At 40.5% G+C, this 22,521-nt stretch overlaps 1 protein-coding gene across 1 annotated transcript in view; it reads left to right on the top strand.

The window, feature by feature from the left end:
• The first annotated feature begins 255 nt into the window (after positions 1-255).
• Positions 256-22,521, top strand: part of GXYLT2 (glucoside xylosyltransferase 2) — a 154,870-nt gene continuing 132,604 nt past the window's right edge. The window contains exon 1 of the mRNA XM_077128688.1: positions 256-530. Within this exon, the coding sequence (XP_076984803.1) occupies positions 256-530 (275 nt within the window). The remainder of the gene's footprint in view (positions 531-22,521) is intronic.

Here is a 22,521-nt window from a genome sequence, read left to right as displayed (position 1 = left end):
GGTGGCTGGCGAGTGTGCAGCCGGGCAGCTACTCTACACAGTACGGTAGGAGCGGGCTACTCCTCCTAGAGTCCCGTTCGCGCCTCCTCTCTTCCCTCCTCTTCCCCTGCCGCCGCCCGCCCGGCGGTCGCCGCGGCTCCAGTCCCTGGCGGGCGGGCGGAGGTGGCGGCCGGTGCGCGCTGCTGCGCTCGCTGGTCGAGCAGCGATGCGCAGAGGAGCCGCACCGCCCGGGGGCCGCCGCCGCCACGCCGCACCATGAAGCTCCGCAGCAAGGCGGCAGCGCTGCTCCTGCTCGCGCTGGCCGCGCTGCTGCTCACGCTGCTGCCCCTGCGCCCTGGCCGCGTCGAGCCCCCAGCGCTGCCTGCGAGTCTCGCGTCCGTCCCGCAACGCCACCCAGAGCCGCCACCCGCACGCCCACCCGCCGCGGGCTCCCTCCCAGGAGCGGTCCCGGGCGCCCGAAAGCACCGCCCCCCACATCTGCGCCCCCGAGTCGGCCACCGGGGCGCAGCGCGCCTGGAGAAGTTGGCGAGGTGAGTCGTGGCAACCCCAGAACCCCACGTTCTGTCTCGCCCTCTCCACATGTGCCAAGTTCATGGGAGGCTTTCGGGTGGAGGGACAGACGCCAAGTTTCATCTACGGGCCACCCGCTTCTATTTCTTATCCCGCTAGAAATGAAGAGCCACCTTTGTGGAGTCCTCCTAAAAGCCCAGTGGCTGATCATGTACCTTTCTGAGAGGTGTCAGGAAAAGTGGTTTGTACTTTTTTTTTTTAACTGTCAAGGCATATTTTAAACTGACTTTCTTGCAAGCATGCGCCTTTTGTTTAATTTTTCAAAAGCCATCATGTTGCAAGATTACTTTATCTAAGTCTCATGTTTCACTGGATCATTTTTACCGAACACTTAGGTCTGATGAGTTGGAAAGTTTAGATGTTTACCAGGGACTGACTCCCTCTCATTCAACCTTGACTACCCCCAGACTTAGAACCGAAGAGGCACTCGACCTAAGTTACTAAAAACAAATTTTCCCCTTCGAGGGGAGTGATGCGTGGCACGGGAAAAAGGAGTGATTTCCCTGTTCCTCTTTCTGTTTCCGACTCAAGCATGGGCAAAGGGTCCTATAAGGAAAACATTTAAACCCTAAACATTATGTTTGATATTTTCTTTCTCTCTAACAAAAGCTTAACACGCTATGGCTTTTCTTGGAGCGTTTATCTTTGGCCTTAAGGTTGCTGGAACGCCCGCAGGTCAGGGATTTGCCTTCATTTCCTTTGTTGTGGAAAGCGTTTTAAAAATCCCCTTGTCTTGTACCGGGTCAGTTTCCTCTGCCCTTTTTAAGCTGTTGATGTTTCTAACTGCCTGTTGCAACCTGCGCGTTTGCTGGGCTCCTTAATTATTTGAAGCCAGTTGAAGAATTCTTTTTGACCATAATGACTAAATCTGGTTTGGCACTTTTACTGTAACTAAGAGAAAAGTCATGAAACCTTATGAAGTAGCTGTGTCAGCTTTTGTTTCTCTTTTGCCTCATAACAAAATGCACAGATGGGTACTGCCAAGTTTTAGGGGGAAAACCCAAACAGTTATGAAATCACCTATAAGAACTTACAATTCCTAACACCACCTTATGAATGTATATACTTTTTAAAATGAAGATATTTTTGTTAGTAACTGAGTAGGATTTTCCCTTCTATGTATTGAGGTTTATACTAGACTATATTAGGGTTCAACTACAAATTTGCCATGATTGGAAATTGATGAGACAACTTGTAAGATAACTGAAGCAACTTAAAGTAGCTAACCTACTTCCAGGCACAGTGTTCATTAACAGCTGTACAAAAAAACAGTCATTAGTAACACGAGCTTTTCATATATCAATTACACAATCTATAGTGACACTCAGAGTGTGATATTGGAACCAGCAGTACCATCATCACCTGGGAACTGTTAGGAAGCTGATTCGCAGGACCCACACCAGCCCCCCTGAACCATGGTGGTGGAGCTCAGTAATGTCTTTTTGGTGTGCATGAGAAACACATGTGTTTCTCATGCACACCAAAGTTTGAGAACTGCTGGTGAAGTAAGCACTAATATCATTCCCATTTGACAGCAGAGGAAGATACTACACAAGGTTTAGCACTTTGTCCAAGGCTCACAGGTAGCCATGGACACAAATTCGGGCAGTGGGGGCTCAGCTTGAGTTCTTACCTGCTCTGTTGATGTCATGCAATAGTCTTGTTTGCATTTCCTAATTTTACTGAGATTTTTCTAAAGAAACACTTAGATTTTGGGAACTATCTCCTACTTCAAGGTGTTTAGAACATTAGGGCAGCATCTTCTTGTCTCTGTCTGAAACAAATTGGCTCTGAGTAGGATGAGATCATGAACAGAATCCAAATAGGTGTCTTAGCGAAGGACTCTTTCCGTGAGTAACACTACCTCTCAAAGCCATTTTTCTTTCTGAACATATCTCTTAGATTATCATGGTAATCGTGGCCAATGCCATAGGAATAAAGAACAGAATTAGAAAACTTGGGGAAGAGTAAAAAAAAAAAAAAGCCACAGGAAGTCTCGGCTCAAATGCATAAACATGAAAGTCTAGTGTCCTCTGGAGAAGCTGACATTTTCTGGAACTTATTTATCATTTCTTTTGCTACCTCTACAGAAATGGCAGCAGAAGATTCTGAAGCAGTAGGGGAGCAAGAGGAAAGATGGCTGTATAAACTCCTTTATTGCGTTCCTAATCCTGCCTGGGTTAAATTTTTGTGGTTTAGGAGGAATTTCATTTTTAGGGAGGGAAAAGAGAAAAAAAGCCTGTGTTTTCAGAAAACGAGCGCTTTAATCTCTTTACGTGGCTAGAAGCCAAAAGTGATGAAGGCTGTGTGACCTCACTTCTCAGGCCTGGGGAGGGTCAGATTTGTGGTCGTGGTTAGAAGAGAGCTTAGAGTTGAATGGGACACGGCCCACCACCTGCTGTCCATCCACAGGCCAGTCTGAGTTGCCTCCCCCGGTACTGCTGTAAGTGAAGTTCTGCCACGTCAACGCAGGAAACATAGCACTCTCCTTCCACATCTTGTTTTCATTTTGGTCAAGTTTCCAGGGACTTGCCTAGTTAGCAGGCAGACCCTACAATTTTCAAACTAGTCATTTGTATGCAATCCGTCCTGCCATGACCTCCCCTCTCTACAAATATAAAGCCAGGAGGTAAGGTCTAAGCTTTTAGTTCAAGGGTAGGATCTGAAAATGGACACGACACTGTTAAGTGGCAGTCCCAGTACACGAGAGAAATGAAATCTTCCATTTTGGTTTTATTGGTGATTTATACCTGGTTAACTTCCAAAAAAGGATTTGAGACAGACAACCTACAGTAAGTGACACATACGTATACGATGAGATGATTGAAATAGGTATAAAAAAATGAAAAGTCATAATGAGGAGGGGAAAATAAGTACTGTTTGTCAAAAACTGAGGCTAAGATTGTTAGGAGGATTGAATGCTAAATTTATCTCTAAGCTTCCTGGCAGCCATGTCAAAAAGGGAACTACAACTGCCTCATTTTCAACGGAATGATAAAAGGAAAAATTTATTAAGAGAGTTTGTTTTATTTTTTCATGGAATTGAATTCTAAAATGAGAATTTTACTTGGAAATAGGCTTTAGATTTCGTGAGTGGAAGACCATCTATCCAGCTTGCTGCTGAAAACTCCTCTTTGAACCTACATATGGAAAAGAAAGTTTAATATAACTGTCAGTCAGTGCAATGTGAAAAAGAATTTGGCATCTGGAATCAGGCAAACTGGATTCTAGTCTCAAGGCATTTCACCTCAATTTCCTCATCTCTAAAATGAACATATCAATCCCAAAGTTTTTTAAGTTCTCTTCCAGCCCTGACATTTGACGATCCTGTGATGAGATCATCAAGTTTAGCTACAAAATCCTAGCAATGACTATTACTTAGCCCTTTGTGCTGTCTCTTGCAAAATCACTGTTTCTCATTTATTGGCTCCAGCCTAGAACTCTTACTGATTACTCAACCTCAATCCTCTTCTGAATTTCATTTTTTTTTTTCCTGTGTTGGTCTGGATATTTCTATTTTCTTTTAAAAGGTGGGTTTTAAGGGAGATAAAGATTACTTCTAAGCCCTGTGGTGTTCCTCTGTCACTTTATTCCAGTCATTCAGCAAATAATTATGGTGCATATACTCTGTATTTGGTGCTCACTGTACAATGGTGAGTGCCGTTGTTGCCCTACCAACTTACAGGGGGAGGCAGAGACAATATGAAAAGAAACAAGTTATGCTTGGCAGCTTCCCCAGCTGCCCCAATGAGAGGAAGCCGTGTGTTCTTATGCAGCAGTAGACACTATTTCCTCCAGTTCCCGTTGGTCTCTATGATAAGTCTTCCTGGAGAATTCAGGCCTGAATAAAGGCCTTATTAAAGAAGGTTGATGATATTATGCAGCAAAATACCAAGTCTGTGGCCATTCTATGATTTGCTGATAGCCTGAGAGCACATTGAAGACCTCTTGACCTTCTGTACCATCATGATATTATATAGCTATGAGTATTGATTTTACTCACTACTCATTTTTATTAATTGGTCTGGAGTCCCCCCTTTCACACTCCACACTTAGCCAGTTAGTAAGTCCTATTGGTTCTGTATCCAAAGTATACCCCCTGTTTCTATGACTTCCATGGCTACTGCTGAATTTCTGGACACCATCATCTCACTCCTGGATGAAGCCATAGCTTTCTAGCTGGTTTGCATAGCACCTTCGATAGCCCATTTTCCATTATGGCTGCTGGGATCATCTTAACTATGTAGACCAGATCAGGTCACTCTTTTGGTTAAAGCCTATCAATGATGTCTCATTACATTGAGAATAAAATTCAATTTCTTGGGCTGGCCTTGGAGCCCTTGTGTAATGTCAGCCCTCAACAGCTCTCTGCCCACTTCACTCTGCTTCAGCCCCAACTACCTTCACATATAATGAGTGTCTTTCCACCTCCTTACTTCCACTTGTCCTGATGTTTAGATTGCTTTTCATTCACATTCTTGCACGGCTAACCGCCTCACTTTTTTCAACTCTGCATAAACATTTCCTCCTCAAGAGGTCTTCCTGACTGCCCCCTCCACCATTTTCTGCCCCCTTACCCTAATTTAGTATTTTCTTTATAACACTCATCATTACATGAAGTTGTATTTTATTTTTTTCTCCCTTCCTCCCTCATGTAAACTTCATGTCTTGTGGAGTACTATAACACTGCCACCTATAACAGAGATAATCGAATTGTAGGAATTCAGCCAATATTTGTTGAAGGGAGTATAGCACTCACCCTGTGCCAGCTCTATATGAAGACTTGGCTCTATATTGTTAAGTGATATATTATTCAGTAATTTTCAGAACAATCCCATATCCTTTAGGAGAATTTGGGAGGATCTTTAATAGCAGCACACTTAAAAGAAAAAGATTTTTTCTTTTTGATAGACTTTATTTTTTTAGAACAGTTTTAGATTTACAAAAAAATTGAGAAGTTAATATAGAGTGTTCCCATATCCCCAGCACCCAGTTTCTCCTATTATTAATATCTTACATTAGTATGATACATGTTTTAATTAATGAGCTGAAATTGATACATTATCATTAATTAAAGCGCATAGCTTATTTAGATTTCCTTAGTTTTTTACCCCTTAGTTTTACCTTTTTCTCTTCCAGCATTCCATCCAGGACACCACAGTTTACTGTTGTGTCTCTTTAAGGTCCTCTTGACTGTGACAGTCTCAGACTTTCTTTGTTTTTGATGACCTTGAAAATTTTGAAGAGTATTTTGCAGAATGTCCTGCGTTGGAAATTGTCTAATGTTTTTCTCATAAGTCTGGGTTGTAGGTTACTGGGAAGAAAACCACAGAAGTAAGGTGCCATTTTCATCACATCATATCAAGTGTACATACCATCAACATGATTTATGATTGTTGGCCCAGATCACCTAGCTGAGGTAGGTCTCTCCATTGTAAAATCACTTTCCCCCCTTTTGTACTGTACAGTTTGGAAGGAAGCCACTATGTGCAGCCCACACTGAAAGAGTAGAGGGGTTATGCTCCCCCTGCTCGACGGTGGAGAACCCACATAAATTACTTGGAATTCTTCTCTGTGGGAGAATTGTTCCTTCTCTCCCATATTTATTCAATCATTTATTTATATCAGTATGGACTTATGGGTATTTATTTTATACTTTGGATTCTAGTATGACTTTATTTTTTGCCCAAATTGTTTCAGCTTTGGCCGTTGGGACCTCTCTTGGTTGACATCCATGCTCCTTGGATACACCTTCATCAGTGTGGTTGTCCTGGTTATTGTCATATTTGAGTGCTTCTTTACTTTCTGGCACTAAAGGATGCTCCAGTTCATCTTGCATAATCTCCTGCCCAAGCCTAGAGTCAGCCATTTTTTTTTAAGTCTGGTTCCTCTAACTGGCAAATGGCATTAGAAATGAAGATGTGGGTGCTAGGTGTGCTTGTTGCGAATGGATGTCATTCATTTTAGCCCTTCTCGGCTGACAGAGAGAACAGTTATGGGTTAATACTAACCCATATATTTATACATGTCTATAAATATTCCTGTATACAGCAATTTGTATCTATATACATATAAACTAAATATGATTTCATTCTGATATGTTCAACTCCAATCCATTACCACATGGATGATTCTATTTTTCTCCCCTTGCTTATCTGGAATAGGGAATGTTTTTGTTTTCCAGAAGCCCCAGTAACAGTTTTCTTTCATCTCATTCACTTTAGTTGGCTTAAATGCCTGTGGTGTGGAGGAGGGAGTGGGAAGTAGTGGCAGGATGGATTTGGATCCCAGCTAAATAATTTAAACTAAGCAAGATCCACCCCTTGAGGTAGTGATGAGTCCAAGACCACCAAAACCTTTCTTCTCACACACCCCAATGTGAACCATCAGTGTCAGTCGGTGTGTGGACTGCAGCTCGGGGTCATCTAAGCCCACCATGATAACCCCACCCCTTTCATACGGTTTGTGAATCCAGGACAAAGCCAAGCAATACATTCATCTCTCCGGCAACGGGTATTGGTCCACATTTGTCATGTGACCCAAGCTGGCCCAATCAGCTGGAAGAAAGGGACTTATTTTTACATGATTAGACTGAAGTTACTACATCCTCTAGATATAGACAGGGAAATAAATAGCCCCTGTTGCTGCCATAATCCCGAAGGAACAAGCTTTAGGTTGAAGCTCTCACTGTGGGTAGTAAAGAAAGTTAAAAGAATACCGGTCCGTGAGGGGACTGAATTCTAAAATCAGCAAATCCTGGAACCCATCTATCTTTGGTCTTCCTGTTACGTGTGTTAAGGTTGAGATTTTTGCTATTTTTCTCCAAACACCTTAATTGAACCAAATGGCTCTTTAAATCAAATCTTGATGCTGTCAGTGAAGAGAAGGAAGAATGACTAGAGGGTGCATTGAAGTCATGAACGTCTACCACACTCTAGGAACAGCTCTGTTGTGCACTTTACCTCATCCTAGGCTTCAGATGATTTATCCAGGGGTAGGTTCCTGGGCTGAATTAGAGACTTTCTTGGAGATTTTTAAAAACTGGGATCGAAACAGCATCAGAGCAAACTGTTTCTAGTGGCTGAAGCGCTAAGACATTGAACTCAGTATTGGTAACGATGTCTTCTGCCGTGGGTGTTGAGAGTATATGAAACCAAGATGATGCAGATAGGTGAGGAGCAGTACTGAGCGACAGGGTGGGGCTCTAACATTGTTCCTGCGCCCAGCTTCTGCCCTTCCCTGCCTGTAGTGTTCAGTCCTTCTCTAGATTCCATGATGTAATGAATTCCCCTTTTTTTCTTGACCCATTTTGAACTGAGTTTCTGTCACTTGCCACTAAAGAGTTCCTGTGACTAATTCAGATATATAATGCCTGCTTTTAGCACCATTACTGAGTCCAGTTATAGTGGTCATATTGACCCATCCTTGTACAAACTCACAGGTAAGTTTCTTTGGTAAAAAATTTGAGATATAGGGTTTGTTTTCTTTGGAAACACTTATTTTCATGTTATAATTCACTGGAGAAAATAAAAAAACTTCTGTTGAAGAGGAATTTCGGTTTGCATTCTTCCCCAAATCTTCGCCAGCAATGGTTTTATTTTGAAATTCTAAAAAAACTGTCCCTGGAAAAAGGAGTTTCTTAACTTAAAGGTCTTTATTGGGAGTCCCTGATTTTGTGCCAAAGAAGAAGAACTTTGATATATTTCAAGGTGATGTTTTGATGATACTCCCCACCTCTTTAGCAACATGAAAGACTGTGATCTTCTAGGAGAAATTTATCACAACACTGTTTAGAATTCAAGCTCCAAGAGATAATAGAGAACATGACATCCAAATCTGACTCCCTTTCGTAGGTGAGAAAACTGAGACCCAAAGAAACAATAATGTATGTAAACAGTGGGTTAATTGATACCGGTATTTAAATCTCAGAAGTTTAAAAAAGTGTGCAAACGTATCAAATATGGTTTGGAATAAGGTGGAGTGTTGATACTGAAAGCAACATGTACTTTTGGTTGCCCTGCCTTTCTCATTTTTTGGCATGGATATAAAATACTGAGAGCAAAATGATTGCTTCTGATGGCATTTCAAGTTAATATTTAAGGATGATAACTAATATTTAATTATCACTTAAAATATGCAAGTAGTTTATTAAGCATATCACACACATTATTTCTTTTAATCTGCATAAAAACCCGTAAGATAGGAGTATGGATAGGTCAAGACTCTTTCAGTTGCAAGTGATAGAATTCTCAGCTCCTATCACTTAATTATAAAAGGGAATTACTGGCTCATGAAAGTTGTAAAGTGCAAGGGAGATAAAGCTTTAGTCACTGCTGTTTCCAGGATTTCTAACAATTTCATCTTTGTCTTTTTGCTCTGCTCCTTTCTTTGTGGATGACACTCTCAGGTGAGTATTCTCCATGTGATGGTTCTCAACAGATCTGACCTTGTGTCCTTCTCTTTTAGTAACCCCCAAGGGAAAGATCTCATCCAACAAAAGTCCCAGGACTGCCTCTGTTAGCCTGGCTTATATCACAGGCAGATCCAATTACAACGGCCGCAACTGGGCCATGTTCCCACTGCTGACTCAGCCCTTTCAAACCACATGGTCTGAGAACAGCAGAAGAGTGGTTTCCCCAAAAGAAAACTGAGATGCTCTTACCAGAAACTCCTAGAAATGAATGATAGAAAAAAACAAAACCCAAAACAAAAGAACAGAAGCACGTGTCTGCTATAATCGGTATGACCATTTTGCTCTTGGGGAAATTAAAGGTTAGAGGTGGTTTAAAGTGTTTGCCGAAGATGGGATAGCCAAGTGGCACCTGGGATTTGAAGTCAGGTCCTTGTGCTTCTAGAGCCAAATTCCTAACCTCTGTGTTGTACTTGGGAACAGATCTTGAAATCTGAACAAACTGATTGCTTTCCAGAATCCCTTTGATAAAATCTGTTTTTTTTTAAATTTTTATTTTTGATGCATTGACTTACCCATGAAAACATTCTAAAAATGTACAATTTTTTTCATTTTTAATGAAGTATAATAAAGCATAAGCCCCCCAAAACAGAATACTTGACATTTACAATTTAAAATCAAATTGACAGAATATTAAACATTTATCAAACTAAAACTTTAAAGATATTTATAAAGGTACATGCTATTTTGTAGAACTGACATAAAAGAATGGTTAAAAAAATGAGAGAATTTTCCTTCATCCCTGAAAAGAAAATGTGTCCAATAGAAGCTGTGAATATTCAATTTTTTAAAACTTTTTAAATTATATAGTATAACATATGTACAAAGCAAAGAAATAAAAAAGCGATAGGTTTCAAAGCCCTCTTCAAAAAGTACTTACAGGACAGATCCCAGAGTTTGTCATGGGCTACCACACGATCCTCTCATATTTTTCCTTCTAGCTGCTCCAGAATATAGGAGGCTAGAGGGCTTAAATACTTTTTTATTACCACAGTCGACTTCTTCTTCTTTCTTTTTTTGTGAACAATAACATATATACAAAAAAGCTATAAATTTCCGAACATAGTGCCATAGTTAGTTCTAGAACATATTTCAAATTTTAACATGGGTTACAATTTCACAATTTTAGCTTTTTACTTCTAGCTGTTCTAAAATACTGGAGACTAAAAGAGATATCAATTTAATGATTGAGCATTCATATTCATTTGTTAAGTCCTAACTTCTGTTTATAATTCCACCATCACCTTTGAACTTTCCATATCTCTCATTGGGGTTGTTTGGACTATGGAAATTCTAAATTTTTGATATTGGAAGGGTCTGTCACTAATATGGGGTAGGAAAATGGAATTATCTGATGTTTTGGAGAGGCTGGGCTAGGTTTCAGGACTTATTTGGACCAGGGACCCATCTGGAGGTTGTAGGTTTCTGGCAAGTTACTCTTGTGCCTGGAACCTTTGTGGAATCTCATAAATTGCCCTAAGTGTTCTTTAGATTTTGCCTGGAATGGTCCTGGTTGGGGGTTGACAGGTTATGATAGGTAGCAAGGTCTACCTGAAGCTTGTATGAGCGCAACCTCCAGCATAGCCTCTCAACTCTATTTGAACTCTCTCTGCCACTGATACTTTATTAATTACACTTCTTTCCCCCATTTGGTCAGGATGGAATTTTTGATCCCACGATGCCAGGTCTGGATTCATCCCTGGGAGTCATCTCCCATGTCGTCAGGGAGACTTTCACCCCTGGATGTCATGTCCCATGTAGAGGGAGGGCAATAATTTCACTTGCAGAGTTGGGCTTAGAGAGACTGAGGCCACATCTGAGCAACAACAGAGGTCCTCCAGAAGTAACTCTTAGGCATGCCTATAGGTAGTCTAAGCATCTATGCTACCTACATAAGCTTCACAAGAGTAAGCCTCCTGATCGAGGACATGGCCTACTGATTTGGGTATCCCTGAAGTTTTACACAGTATCAGGGGATTCCCTGATGGTAAGGTTTAATAGTTCCATATTCTTTCTCCCCTCCCTTGGGGGACTTTGCCAATACTTTTTGATTATCTGGTTAATATACTCTATGATATTTCCAGGCATTACAGTGATCTATATAGGATTAAAGGACCTCTCATTCTGTACTCTCTGTGTCTCAGTTGTTCAAATGAGCTATACAGATAGGTCGAATTAGGTTATGCCCTACAGAAAATTTCAGTCCCAGATCAAATAAACCTTTCTTTCATTGGTCTCAAAGACTATGTATGGTTCTAAAATATAGACACTGTCTTCTGTACCCAATCTTCTGAATTAATTTACCCCCGACCTGTTCGGCTTCATTCTTATCTCTAAATATCAGGTTATATATATATAAAGCAGCCTCTCAAAATGCAGAAATAATAACCACCACTCCAGACTTAATGAGTCTGCTCTAAAAGCTTACAATCTAGGCCCCTGTTTTCTTATAAGCATTTTCTAAAGGTGACCATACCATTGTTTTTTTGTTTCTGGATTATTTTGTCTCACCAAATGTCCCACATGTTCATTCACATCATTGCATACCTGATGACATTGTTCCTTTTTGTAGCTGCACAGCCTTCGTTCATAACTATACCCCATCATTTGCCAATATACTTCTCTGTCAGTGCATCCTTCAGCCACCTGCATTCATCGGGCATCATGTAGAAGACCCACAGTCCACAGTCCATCAACATTCTCAATTTTAGATAATTTCATTGTTCCCAAGAGACAGAAAATCAATAAACACACCCTCACCAAATAGGAAACCTAAACCTCCTCTTAATTCTTGTCCCTCACCCCATTATTTGCCTCTGCTGTTGCTGTGGTAGTGCTGATGGTTTCCTTTTGAGCATAACTCATTGCATGCAAAAGCAGTTTTTTCCCCTGTACCCTGGACTTAAACACTGTTTATACAAGAATCGTATCTTTGAAGTAATTCTTACAGGAACTCATTCGTATTTCTAGTATGAGTCAGTGGGACATGTAGGTCTATTACAACCCCTTTCAATCTTGTTCATCTTCGATATGGTAATATTACTTCTAGACCCACTAGAGAATCACCTTTGCTTCTATCTATTCCCTTACATTGAAGTTCAACCTCATTAGCTAACAGTTCGTCCATCTCTAGGTTCTATGTATCTTTAAGTCCCTTGTTCTGTATTATGTCTCTGGTTATACCTTTATGTAGGTCATAAAGGTGGAATCCTACAGTATCTGTCCTTTTGTGTCTAATCTCGCTTGAGGACAGCATTATGTCCTCAAGACTCATCCATCTTGTCATATGCTTCAGGACGTCATTTTGTCTTATTGCTGCATAGTATTCCATTGTATGTATATACCACATTTTGTTGACCCCCTTCTCTGTTGATGGGCATTTGGTTTGTTTCCATCTTTTGGCAATTATGAATAATGCTGCTATGAACATCAGTGTTCAAATGTCTGTTTGTGTTGTTGCTTTCAGCTCTTCTGGGTATATACCATGTAGTGCTATTGCTAGGTCACAGGGCAGCTTGATACTTAGTTTCCTAAGGAACCGCCAGTCTTCAATGGTGGCTGCACTATTGTACATTCCCACCAGCAGTGCATAAGTGTCCCAGTTTCTCCACATCCTCTCCAACATTTATAGTTTTCTGATTGTTTAATAGCAGCCATTCTTATAGGTGTGAGGTGGTATCTCATTGTACTCTTGATCTGCCTTTCCCTTATAACCATTGAAAATGAGCATCTCTTCATGTGCTTTTGAGCCATCTGATTTGCTCTTCAGAAAAATGCCTATTCATGTTTTCAGACCATTTTATAATTGGATTGTTCTTTTGTTGTTGAGTTGTGTGATTCCTTTGTGCATACAGGAAATCAAATCTTTGTCTGATATGTGATTTCCAAATATTTTCTCCTGTTGAGTTGGCTGCCTCTTCACCTTTTTGACAAAGTCTTTTGAGGTGCAGAAGCATTTAATTTTGAGAAGTTCCCATTATCTAATTTTCCTTTTGTTGCTTGTTCTTTGGATGTAAAGTTTAGAGAAACTACCTCCTATTCCTAGGTCTTGAAGATGTTTCCCTACATTTTCTTCTAGAAGTTTATGGTGCTAGTTCTTACATTTAGGTGTTTGATCTACTTTGAATTAATTTTGGTGTAGGGTGTAAGATAGTGGTCCTCTTTCATTCTCTTGGCTATTGATATCCAGTTCTTCATACCCAATTATTGAAAAGACTATTTTGTCTCGGTTCAGAGAATTTGGGGGCCTTGTGAAAAATCAGTTGACTATAGATTTGGTGGTCTATTTCTGCACTGTTAATTCTATTCCATTGATCAATGCTTCGTCTTTGTACCAATACCATGCTGTTTTGACCACTGTGGCTTTATAATAGGTTTTAAAGTCATGGAGTGTTAATCCTCCCACTTTGTTCTTCTTTTTTAGGCTGCTTTTAGCTGTTTAGGGTCTCTTTCCTATCCAGATGAATTTGGTAGTTAACTTTTCCAAATCTTCAAAGTAGTTTGTTTTAATTTTGATTAGTATAGGTTGTTGTAATTTTGATTGGTACCGTGTTGACTCTGTAGATCAATTTGGGGAGAATTGACATCTTAACTATATTTAGCCTTCCTATCCATGAGCAGGGAATGTCTTTCCACCTATTTAGATCTCCTTTGGTTTCTGTTAGCAGTGTTATGTAGTTTTCTGGGTACAAGTCCTTTACGTCCCTAATTAAGTTCATTCATAAGAATTTGATTCTTTTAGTTGCTATTTTGAATGGAATTTTTCCTTAACTGACTCCTCAGCTAGCTTATTGCTTGTGTGTAGAAATGTTACTGATTTTTTCACATTGATTTTATATCCTGTCACATTGCTAAATTTATTAGCTCAAGTAACTTTGCTGTAGATTTCTCAGGATCTTCCAAGTATAGTATCATAGCATCTGCAAATAATGAGAATTTTACTTCTTCTTTACAATTTGGATGCCTTTTATTTCTTTGTCCTGCCTGATTGCCTAAGCTAGAACTTCTAGCACAATGTTGAATAATAGTGGTTATTCAACAGTGAGTATCCTTGTCTTGCACCTGATCTTAGGGGGTGTGCTGGTTTGTTAAGTACCCTAGAAAAGCCATGTTTTAATCCTAATCCCATTTTGTAAAGGCAGCCATTTCTTCTAATCCCTATTCAGTACTGTATGTTTGAATCTGTAATTAGATAATCTCCCTGGAGATGTGACTCAATTGAGAGTGATTGTTCAGCTGGATTAGGTGGAGACGTGTCTCTGCCCATTTGAGTGGGTCTTGATTAGTTTACTGCAATCCTATAAAAGAAGAAACATTTTGGAGAAAGCTGGAGATTCTGAGAGAGCAGAACGATGTAGAAGAAATCTGGAGATTCTGAGAGAAGCGGATAGTCCACCAGCCAGCAGCCTTTGGAGATGAAGAAGGAAAATGCCTCCTGGGGAGCTTCATGAAACAGGAAGCCAGGAGAGAAAGGTAGCAGATGATGCTGTGTTCACCATGTGCCTTTCCAGATGAGTGAGAAACCCTGACCATGTTCACCATGTGCCTTCTCCCTTGAGAGAGAAACCCTGAACTTCATTGGCCTTCTTGAACCAAGGTATCTGTGCTGGTTTGAAAGTATTTCTGTCCCCCAGAAAAGCCATGTTTTAATCAAGATCCCATTTTATAAAGGCAGAATAACCCCTATTCAGTACTTTATGTAATTAGATCATCTCCCTGGAGATGTAACCCAATCAAGAGTGGTTGTTAAGCTGGATTAGGTAGAGGCATGTCTCTACTCGTTTGGGTGAGTCTTGATTAGTTTCCAAAGTCCTATAAAAGAGGAAACATTTTGTAGAATGAGAGATTCAGAGAGAGCAGAGCAGAACAACACAGCCACGAGAAGCAGAGTCCACCAGCCAGTGACCTTTGGAGATGAAGAAGGAAAATGCCTCCTGGGGAGCTTCATGAAACAGGAAGCCAGGAGAAGAAACTAGCAGATGATGCTGTGTTCACCATGTGCCCTTCCAGATGAGAGAGGAACCCTGACCGTGTTCACCATGTGCCTTTCCAGGTGACTGTGTTCGCCAGGTGCCTTCTCACTAGAGAGAAACTTTGAACTTCATCGACCTTCTTGAACCAAGGTATCTTTCCCTGGATGCCTTATATTGAACATTTCTATAGACTTGTTGTAATTGGGACATTTTCTTGGCCTTAGAACTGTAAACTAACAATTTATTAAATTCCCCTCTTTAAAAGCCGTTCTGTTTCTGGTATATTGTATTCAAGCAGCTAACAGACTAGAACAGTATCTTTCCTTGGATGCCTTAGACTGCACATTTCTATAGACTTGTTTTAACTGGGACATGTTCTCAGCCTTAGAACTGGAAGCTAGCAACTTATTAAATTCCCCTTTTAAAAGCCATTCCGTTTCTGGTATATCGCATTCTGGCAATTAACAAACTAGAACAGGGGGAAGACTTTCAGTCTCTCTCCATTGAGTACGATGCTGACTTTCGGTTTTTAGTATATTCCCTTTATCATGTTGAGGTAGTTACCTTTGATTCCTGTCTTTTGGAGTGTTTTTATCAGAAAAGGATGCTGAATTTTGTCAAATGCTTTTTCAGCATCAGTCAAGATGATCTTGTGATTGTTCCCTTTGGATTTGTTAATGTGCTGTATTACATTAATTGATTTTCTTGTATTAAACCATCTTGCATTCCTGGTATAAACCCCACTCTTTCATGGTGTATAATTCTTTTAATGTGCTGTTAGAGTTGATCTGCTAATATTTTATTGAGAATTTTTGCATCTATGTTCATTAGGGAGATTGGTCTGTAGTTTTCCTTTCTTATAGCATCTTTACCCAGTTTTGATATTAAATTATATTAGCTTCATAAAATGAGTTAGGTAGAGTTCTTGTTTCCTCAATTCCTTGAAAAAGTTTGAGCAGTATTGGTGTTAGTTCTTTCTGGAATGTTTGATAAAATTCCCCTGTGAAGCCATCTGGCCCCAGGCTTTTCTTTGTAGGGTGATTTTTGATGACTGCTGAATCTCTTTACTTGTGATTGGTTTGTTGAGATCTATTTCTTCCTGAGTAAGTGTAGCTTGTTTGTGTGTCCCCAGGAATTTGTCCATTTCATCTAAGTTATCTAATTTGTTGGTGTGTAGTTGTTCATATATCCAATGATTTCTTTTATTTCTTCAGGGTCTGTGGTAATGCACCCCTTCTCATTTCTGATTTTGTTTATTTGCATCCTCTCTCTTTCTTTGTCAGTCTTGCTAGTGGCCCATCAATTTTGATTTTCTCAAAGAACCAGCTTTTGGTTTTATTGATTTTTTCTGTTGTTCTTTTTTTCTCCCATTCATTTATCTCTGCTTTAATCTGTGTTATTTTTCGTCTCCTATTTGCTTTGGGATTAGTTTGTGTTCTTTTTCAAGTTCCTCCCGGTTTGCTGTTAAGTCCTTGATGTTTGCTCTTTCTTATTTTTTAACATGGGCATTTAAGGCAATAAATTTTCCTCTCAGCACAACCTTTGCCGCATCCCATAAATTCTGATAAGTTGTATTCTCATTTTCATTCATCTCCAGATAGCTACTGATTTCTCTAGCGATTCCTTCTTTGACCCACTGGGTGTTCAAGAGTGTGTTATTTAATCTCCATATATCTGTGAATGTTCTCATTCTTTGGTTGTTATTGAGATCCAGCTTCATCCCATTGTGATCAGTGAAAGTGCTTTGAATAATTTCAATATTTTTAAATTTACGAAGACCTGTTTTGTGTCCCAGCATATAATCTATCCTGGAGAATGTTCCATGAGCACTAGAGAGGAATGTATTACCTTGTGCTTTGGGGTGCAATGACCTATATTTATCTGTTAGGTGTAATTCACTTATCAAGTTATTCAACTCTATTTCCTTGTTGATTTTCTGTCTGGTTGTTCTGTCTATAGAGAAGAGTGGTGTATTGAAGTCTCCTACTATTATTGTTGAAACATCTATCACTCCCTTCACTTTTGCCAATGTGCTTTGGAGCTCCTTGATTGGGAGAATAAACATTTATAATTGTTATATCTTCTTGGTGAATTGACCCTTTAATTATATATAGTATAGAGTGTCCTTCTTTGTCTTTTATGATGTCTTTACATTTAAAGTCTGTTTTGTCTGATATTAGTATAACTACCCGTGCTTTCTTTTGGTTACAACTTGCACAAAAGATCTTTTTTCATCCTTTCACTTTCAATCTATTTGTATCCTTGTGTCTAAGATGAGTCTCTTGTAAGCAGCATATAGCTGAATTATGTTTCTTAATCCATTCTGCCAATCTGTATCTTTTAATTCATAAGTTTAATCTGTTAACATTCAAAGTTATTACTGAAAAGGTATTTCTTGATCCACCGTCTTATCTTTTTTATTTTATTTGTCAGATCTGTATATTCTTTTCCCTCTTTCACTTTGTATTCTTTAAATTACCCTTAGTGGTACTCTTCGATTCTGTGTCCTGCTCCTGACTTCCCTCTCCTGTCTTTTTTTTTCAGCTGGCAGAATTCCTTTTACTGTTTCTCATAGGACTGGTCCCTTGTTGACAGATTCTTTCAGGACTGCTTTGTCTGTGAAAGCTTTAATCTCTCCCTCAAACTTAAAGGACAGTTTGGCTGGGTACAGAATTCTTGACTGGATGTCTTTCTCTTTCAGGATCTTGAAGATGTTATACCACTGCCTTCTCACCTCCAGGGTGCTGGTTGAGTAGTCTGAACTCAGTCTTATTTGATTTCCCTTGTATGTAGTAGATTGTTTTTCTCTTGCCACTTTCAGGATTTTCTGCTTCTCATCAGCATTTGACAGACTGATTAGTATGTGTCTTGGGGAAGGCCTATTTGGATTTATTTTGTTTGGAGTTTGTTGGGTTTCTTTGACTTGCATATTTATGTCCTTTATGAGGATGGGGAAGTTTTCCCCCATTCTATCCTCAACTACTCTTCCAAGACCTATACTCCTCTCTTCTCCTTCTGGAACACCAGTGATTCTTAGTATTTGTGTGCTTTGTTTTATCTATCATTTCCCTGTGTTCCCATTCAGTTTTTTCCATCTTCTTTGCCATTTGCTATTTTGAGTCTTCAAAGTCAGTTATCCTGTCCTCTATATCACTTCTTCTTTCTTCTGTCTCCTCAGATCTGGTGTTGTGTGCTTCTAGTATGTTTTTTGTTTGGTCAACAGAGTCTTTAATCTCTGTGATCCACTATATCTCTATTTATTCTTTCAGATTCTTCTTTGTGCTCTTCTACTATCTTCTTGTTCTCCTTTATGTCATTTGCTCTCCTGCTTATTTTATTAAGTAAAGTTGTATGACCATCTTTGATTAGCTGTTCCAACATCTATGTCTCCTCAGGTGTTTTAATTTGGTCATTAGGCAGGACTATATTTGTCTGCATTGTGATATGCTTAGTGATCTTCTGCTGTCTTCATTGCATGTAGATATCTTGATTGATTTACTTTGGGAGTTGATTTCTTTCAATAGTCTAAGGCCTTTGTTTGCAGGATGGTTGTACAGCAGGGAGCAGGGCATGGGGTGGAGCACTCAGTACACTGATTTGTTTCAGGGCAGATATAGGCGCAGATTGGATATGTTAAGCTGATGCCCATGAATGTGGGCGCTCAGCAGCCAGAGAGGATGTAGCTGTGCGGGTGCACCGGTCTGTGGGGAGTAAACCTGGTGTGTGCTGGTCTAAGGCATGGGGGCCCTTTGTGCGCATGTGTAGAGCTTTGGCAGCAGGTCGACAGTATGCTTTGGATTGGGGGCAGATGTGACCCAGCTGCACAGGTCAACGCTTTCGCAGAGCTGGGAAGTGAGGCTGAGGGTTGCGCCCATGCTCAGTTCTAGGACTGCTGTAAAAGAGAAGTGCGGTTCCCAGAGCTGAATGACATGATTGGGGGCCTTTGCACATACTTGGGCCTGGAATTGCTGTAAAGGGTTGCACTGAGCTCAGGGAGGGCGGGGTGAGGCTGTGCAACATTGTATGTGGGGGTGGGATGGGGTAGCCTAGGTATGGAGGTTAGTGCCCGCAACCTTTATGTGCTGGCAACAGCCTGCAGGGAACAGGGAGGAGGTATATGCTTGGGAGAGGTGCAGGAGAGGTGGGTTGGGCTGCATTTGGGGTGGGGGTGGGGGGCAGGTACATGCACTGGGGGCTGGTGGGGTGGGGACACCTGGAGCACGGGGAATGGGAGCAGGTGAAGGGGTTCAGGTGCGTGGGGTGTGGGGTGAGTTGCCAGTCACGGGGCTGCACTAGTGAGGGTAGCATACCCAAGGAACGCAGCCTGGCTTATTTCCTAGTCCTGTGTACCCGTCCATGCACACCGTGGGCTCCTCCATCCCTGCATGCCATGCCACGCCCCAGCCCTCTGCCTCTCAGTTCCTCGGCCTCCACAACCAGGGCTGCCGCATGTGGTGTAGAAGGCTCTCCTGGGTCAGCCGCACTCCCGAATTGCTGCCTCAGTCGCCCTCCTGTCCCTTTTCTAACTTTTCCGTAGAGCAGAGCTAATCTCAAGCTGCTCTAGTTGGCCATCTTCCCATGTGAATATTTCTTTATTTTTGAAATTGAAAATTGTTCATATTTGTAAGCATAGAAAAGCAGATTACAAAAATGATCCATTTTTGGTTTTTAAATGTTTTGGTGTTTTTATTTACACATGCATACATATTATTTATAATTCTGATAAACTTTATACCAAAGTGTTAATGATGGTATGGATTAGGAATTACAGGTATCCACTTCCCTTTTTGGCTTGTCTTTTTTTTTCTATGATAAATATATGTACTGTTTGTATAATTTATAAAATAATAAATTATCATAAAGATTAAAAATCTTTTATTGGCCCAAAGCTTTGGAGAATGTGAGTTGGTTGGGGAGACTATTTTTCCTCTTTTCTTCCTTTATGTTGCTAATTCCTTCATGCTCTTTTGTTGTACAATGAGCCAGACATGCCCAATTGCAGTATATGTAATCCTCATTTAATTCCTCTCCCTCACATGTCATTAGCCATCTATTTCAAACTAGCATTGCTGGTTCATATTTTAAGATCTCAATAACATTTTCAGCTGAGAGTAAGAGGGAGATGGAGGAATAGAATCTCCTGTGTGTCAGGAACAGTCATAAGGGGGAAAAATGAAATGAGAATCAGTCCAGGCATCATCATAGAATTTCGGAGGGGGAAGGAATAAACACAAATGTGTATGACCTCAGCTAACGGCCAATGGCTGGATTACCAAGGTAGAGTTGGTGAAGGTATCACCATTGGTGTTGTGTTGGTACCAGGGCACCCAGGAAGGCTGTGAATGGGGACTGAGACCTGGTCTAACATCAGGTCCTTGGGAGGGAGCCCTGGGCAGAGTCTCCACCTGCCCAGAGGCATGCTGCTTCTAGTTCGCTTGCTTAGGTTAGCGTGGTCCCAAGTATAGCAGACTGATTAAAAGCATGACCTTTTCAGTTTAGCTGCCTGGGTGTGGATCCTTGCTCTGTCCCTTCCTAATCATAAAGCATGGGTATGTGTATACTGATGTCTGAAAGTAAACACACACGCACGCCGGCTTTGATGTTGAACACCTATTATGCATTCGGCCTAGCTTTTATGTAGAAATGCAGCCATGTTTCAAATACCATGAGCCAAACTATATATGTACTAGTAATAATTGAATGCATTTATCAAAGAATTTTTTAAGCCCCTCCACCACCACCCTAGGCAGTTTTTTGGCACTCTGTTGACATTATTCATACAATTCCATGACTTTAAGGGAAATGTCAACGTCTCTTTCTGTCTTGCCAGATTAATGATACTTGATTTAACTCCAGAACTATGGGCCATTAAAAGTGATTTAACTGTTAGCGAAGTCCTTAGTGTTATGTCTGGTTTTTTGAGTGAAGGCTCTAATCACAGCTTCAGCGGGGGAAAAATGTTGTCTAGGGACTTGCCTTCCAAAACCTGTGGTTTTCAGGGGGAATTTATTAGTGTCTCTTGCTGTCTGTGTTTAATGTGGGTAAAATTACCCACCACCAGACTCTCTTTCTAGGGACTATGTCAAGGTGTAGTTTCCACTTTCTAAACTAGTCTTTGGCCTGATTTGCAGACCTTCTCCATGTTAAAATAGGGTTTCGTCTGGTAAATGACTCCACTAGGAAAGGGGGATGGAGTAATAAATTTTTACCTTAAGACAGAATATTAAACTTCTTTCAATTCATTTTCTACCTTTTTACCCCCCCAAATATATCGGTGTTTCCTCTCTGAGTAAAACTAGGTACCAACAGCATTATCTTAGGCTGTACTTTATGGAACTGTGATTTTCTTCACGCTTACACTGCTGGCCAGTCTCTCACTATCAGGTTTACAGGAGTCAATTTAGCTTGTCAGTTATGGAGAAGCAGTGATAAGAGAGGTAGCAGGAGCCGGCAGAAAAGAGGGTCTGAAGAGAACAAATTACTTTCTTCAATAATTCAGTGTGTTTTGTAGTAATAGGCTACAAAGTAAATAGCACTCCACATAAATGTCATATTTCATTATTTATACACTCCAGAAATTGAAGATTAATTAAGTCATACGCTTGAGACTTTTAAGCCGTTAAGGAGACACTTCGTCTCAGGCAGCATGGAGGCAGGGAAGCTGCTTCGCCCTCTCAGCTTCTTCGGTTATTCTGAATATCATTTTCACTTGAGTGTGAGGAGGGCTTGAGGTAGGTAATTGGTGCAGCATTTTTCAAACTCCAGGCATTCCCACATCAGCATCATGATTCTTATAATATTCCTCTGTAACCATTTACTTACATTAAAATTTTCCTTTAAATCCCTCCATATTATAAACTTAAGTACATCTATTTACTTATATGGAGCTATAAACCAAATACCCTTTTTAAGCATGTAGTTCAATGGTTTTTAGTATATTTACAGAATTGTGCAGCCATCACTACTATCCAGTTTCAGAACATTTTTATCACCCAAAAAGTAACCCTATATCTGTTAGGCAGTCACCACCCCCCACCCCACCCCCAATTCTCCCTTCCCCTAGACCCTGGCAATCACTAATCTACTTTTCAGTCTCTCTAGATTTGACTATTCTGGACTTTTCATATATATGGAATCATAAGATATGTGGCCTTTGTGACTGTTTCCAGGATTCCTGCATGTAGCAAGTATCAGTACTTCAATCCTTTTTGTTGCCAAATGGCACTTTATTGTAAGGATATAGCACACTTTGTTTACCCACTCTTCAGCTGATGGATACTTGGGTTATTTCCACTTTTTGGCTATTGTGAATACCGCTGAAATTAATATTTGCGTATAAGTTTCTGTGTGCACATATGTTTTCAGTTCTGTTGGGTATATACTTAGGTTTGGAATTGCTGGATGTGTTAGTTAGATTCAGTTGTCAGCTTGGCCAGGTGAGCATACCTAGTCTTGTTGCTGCGGACATAAGCCAATGGTACGTGAACCTCATCTGTTGCTAATTACATC

This window comes from Tamandua tetradactyla, chromosome 15, assembly GCF_023851605.1.
Source record: "Tamandua tetradactyla isolate mTamTet1 chromosome 15, mTamTet1.pri, whole genome shotgun sequence".
Lineage (NCBI taxonomy): Eukaryota > Metazoa > Chordata > Mammalia > Pilosa > Myrmecophagidae > Tamandua > Tamandua tetradactyla.
Note: the sequence above shows the minus strand (reverse complement) of the source record. Positions and strands in the feature narration are given on the sequence as shown.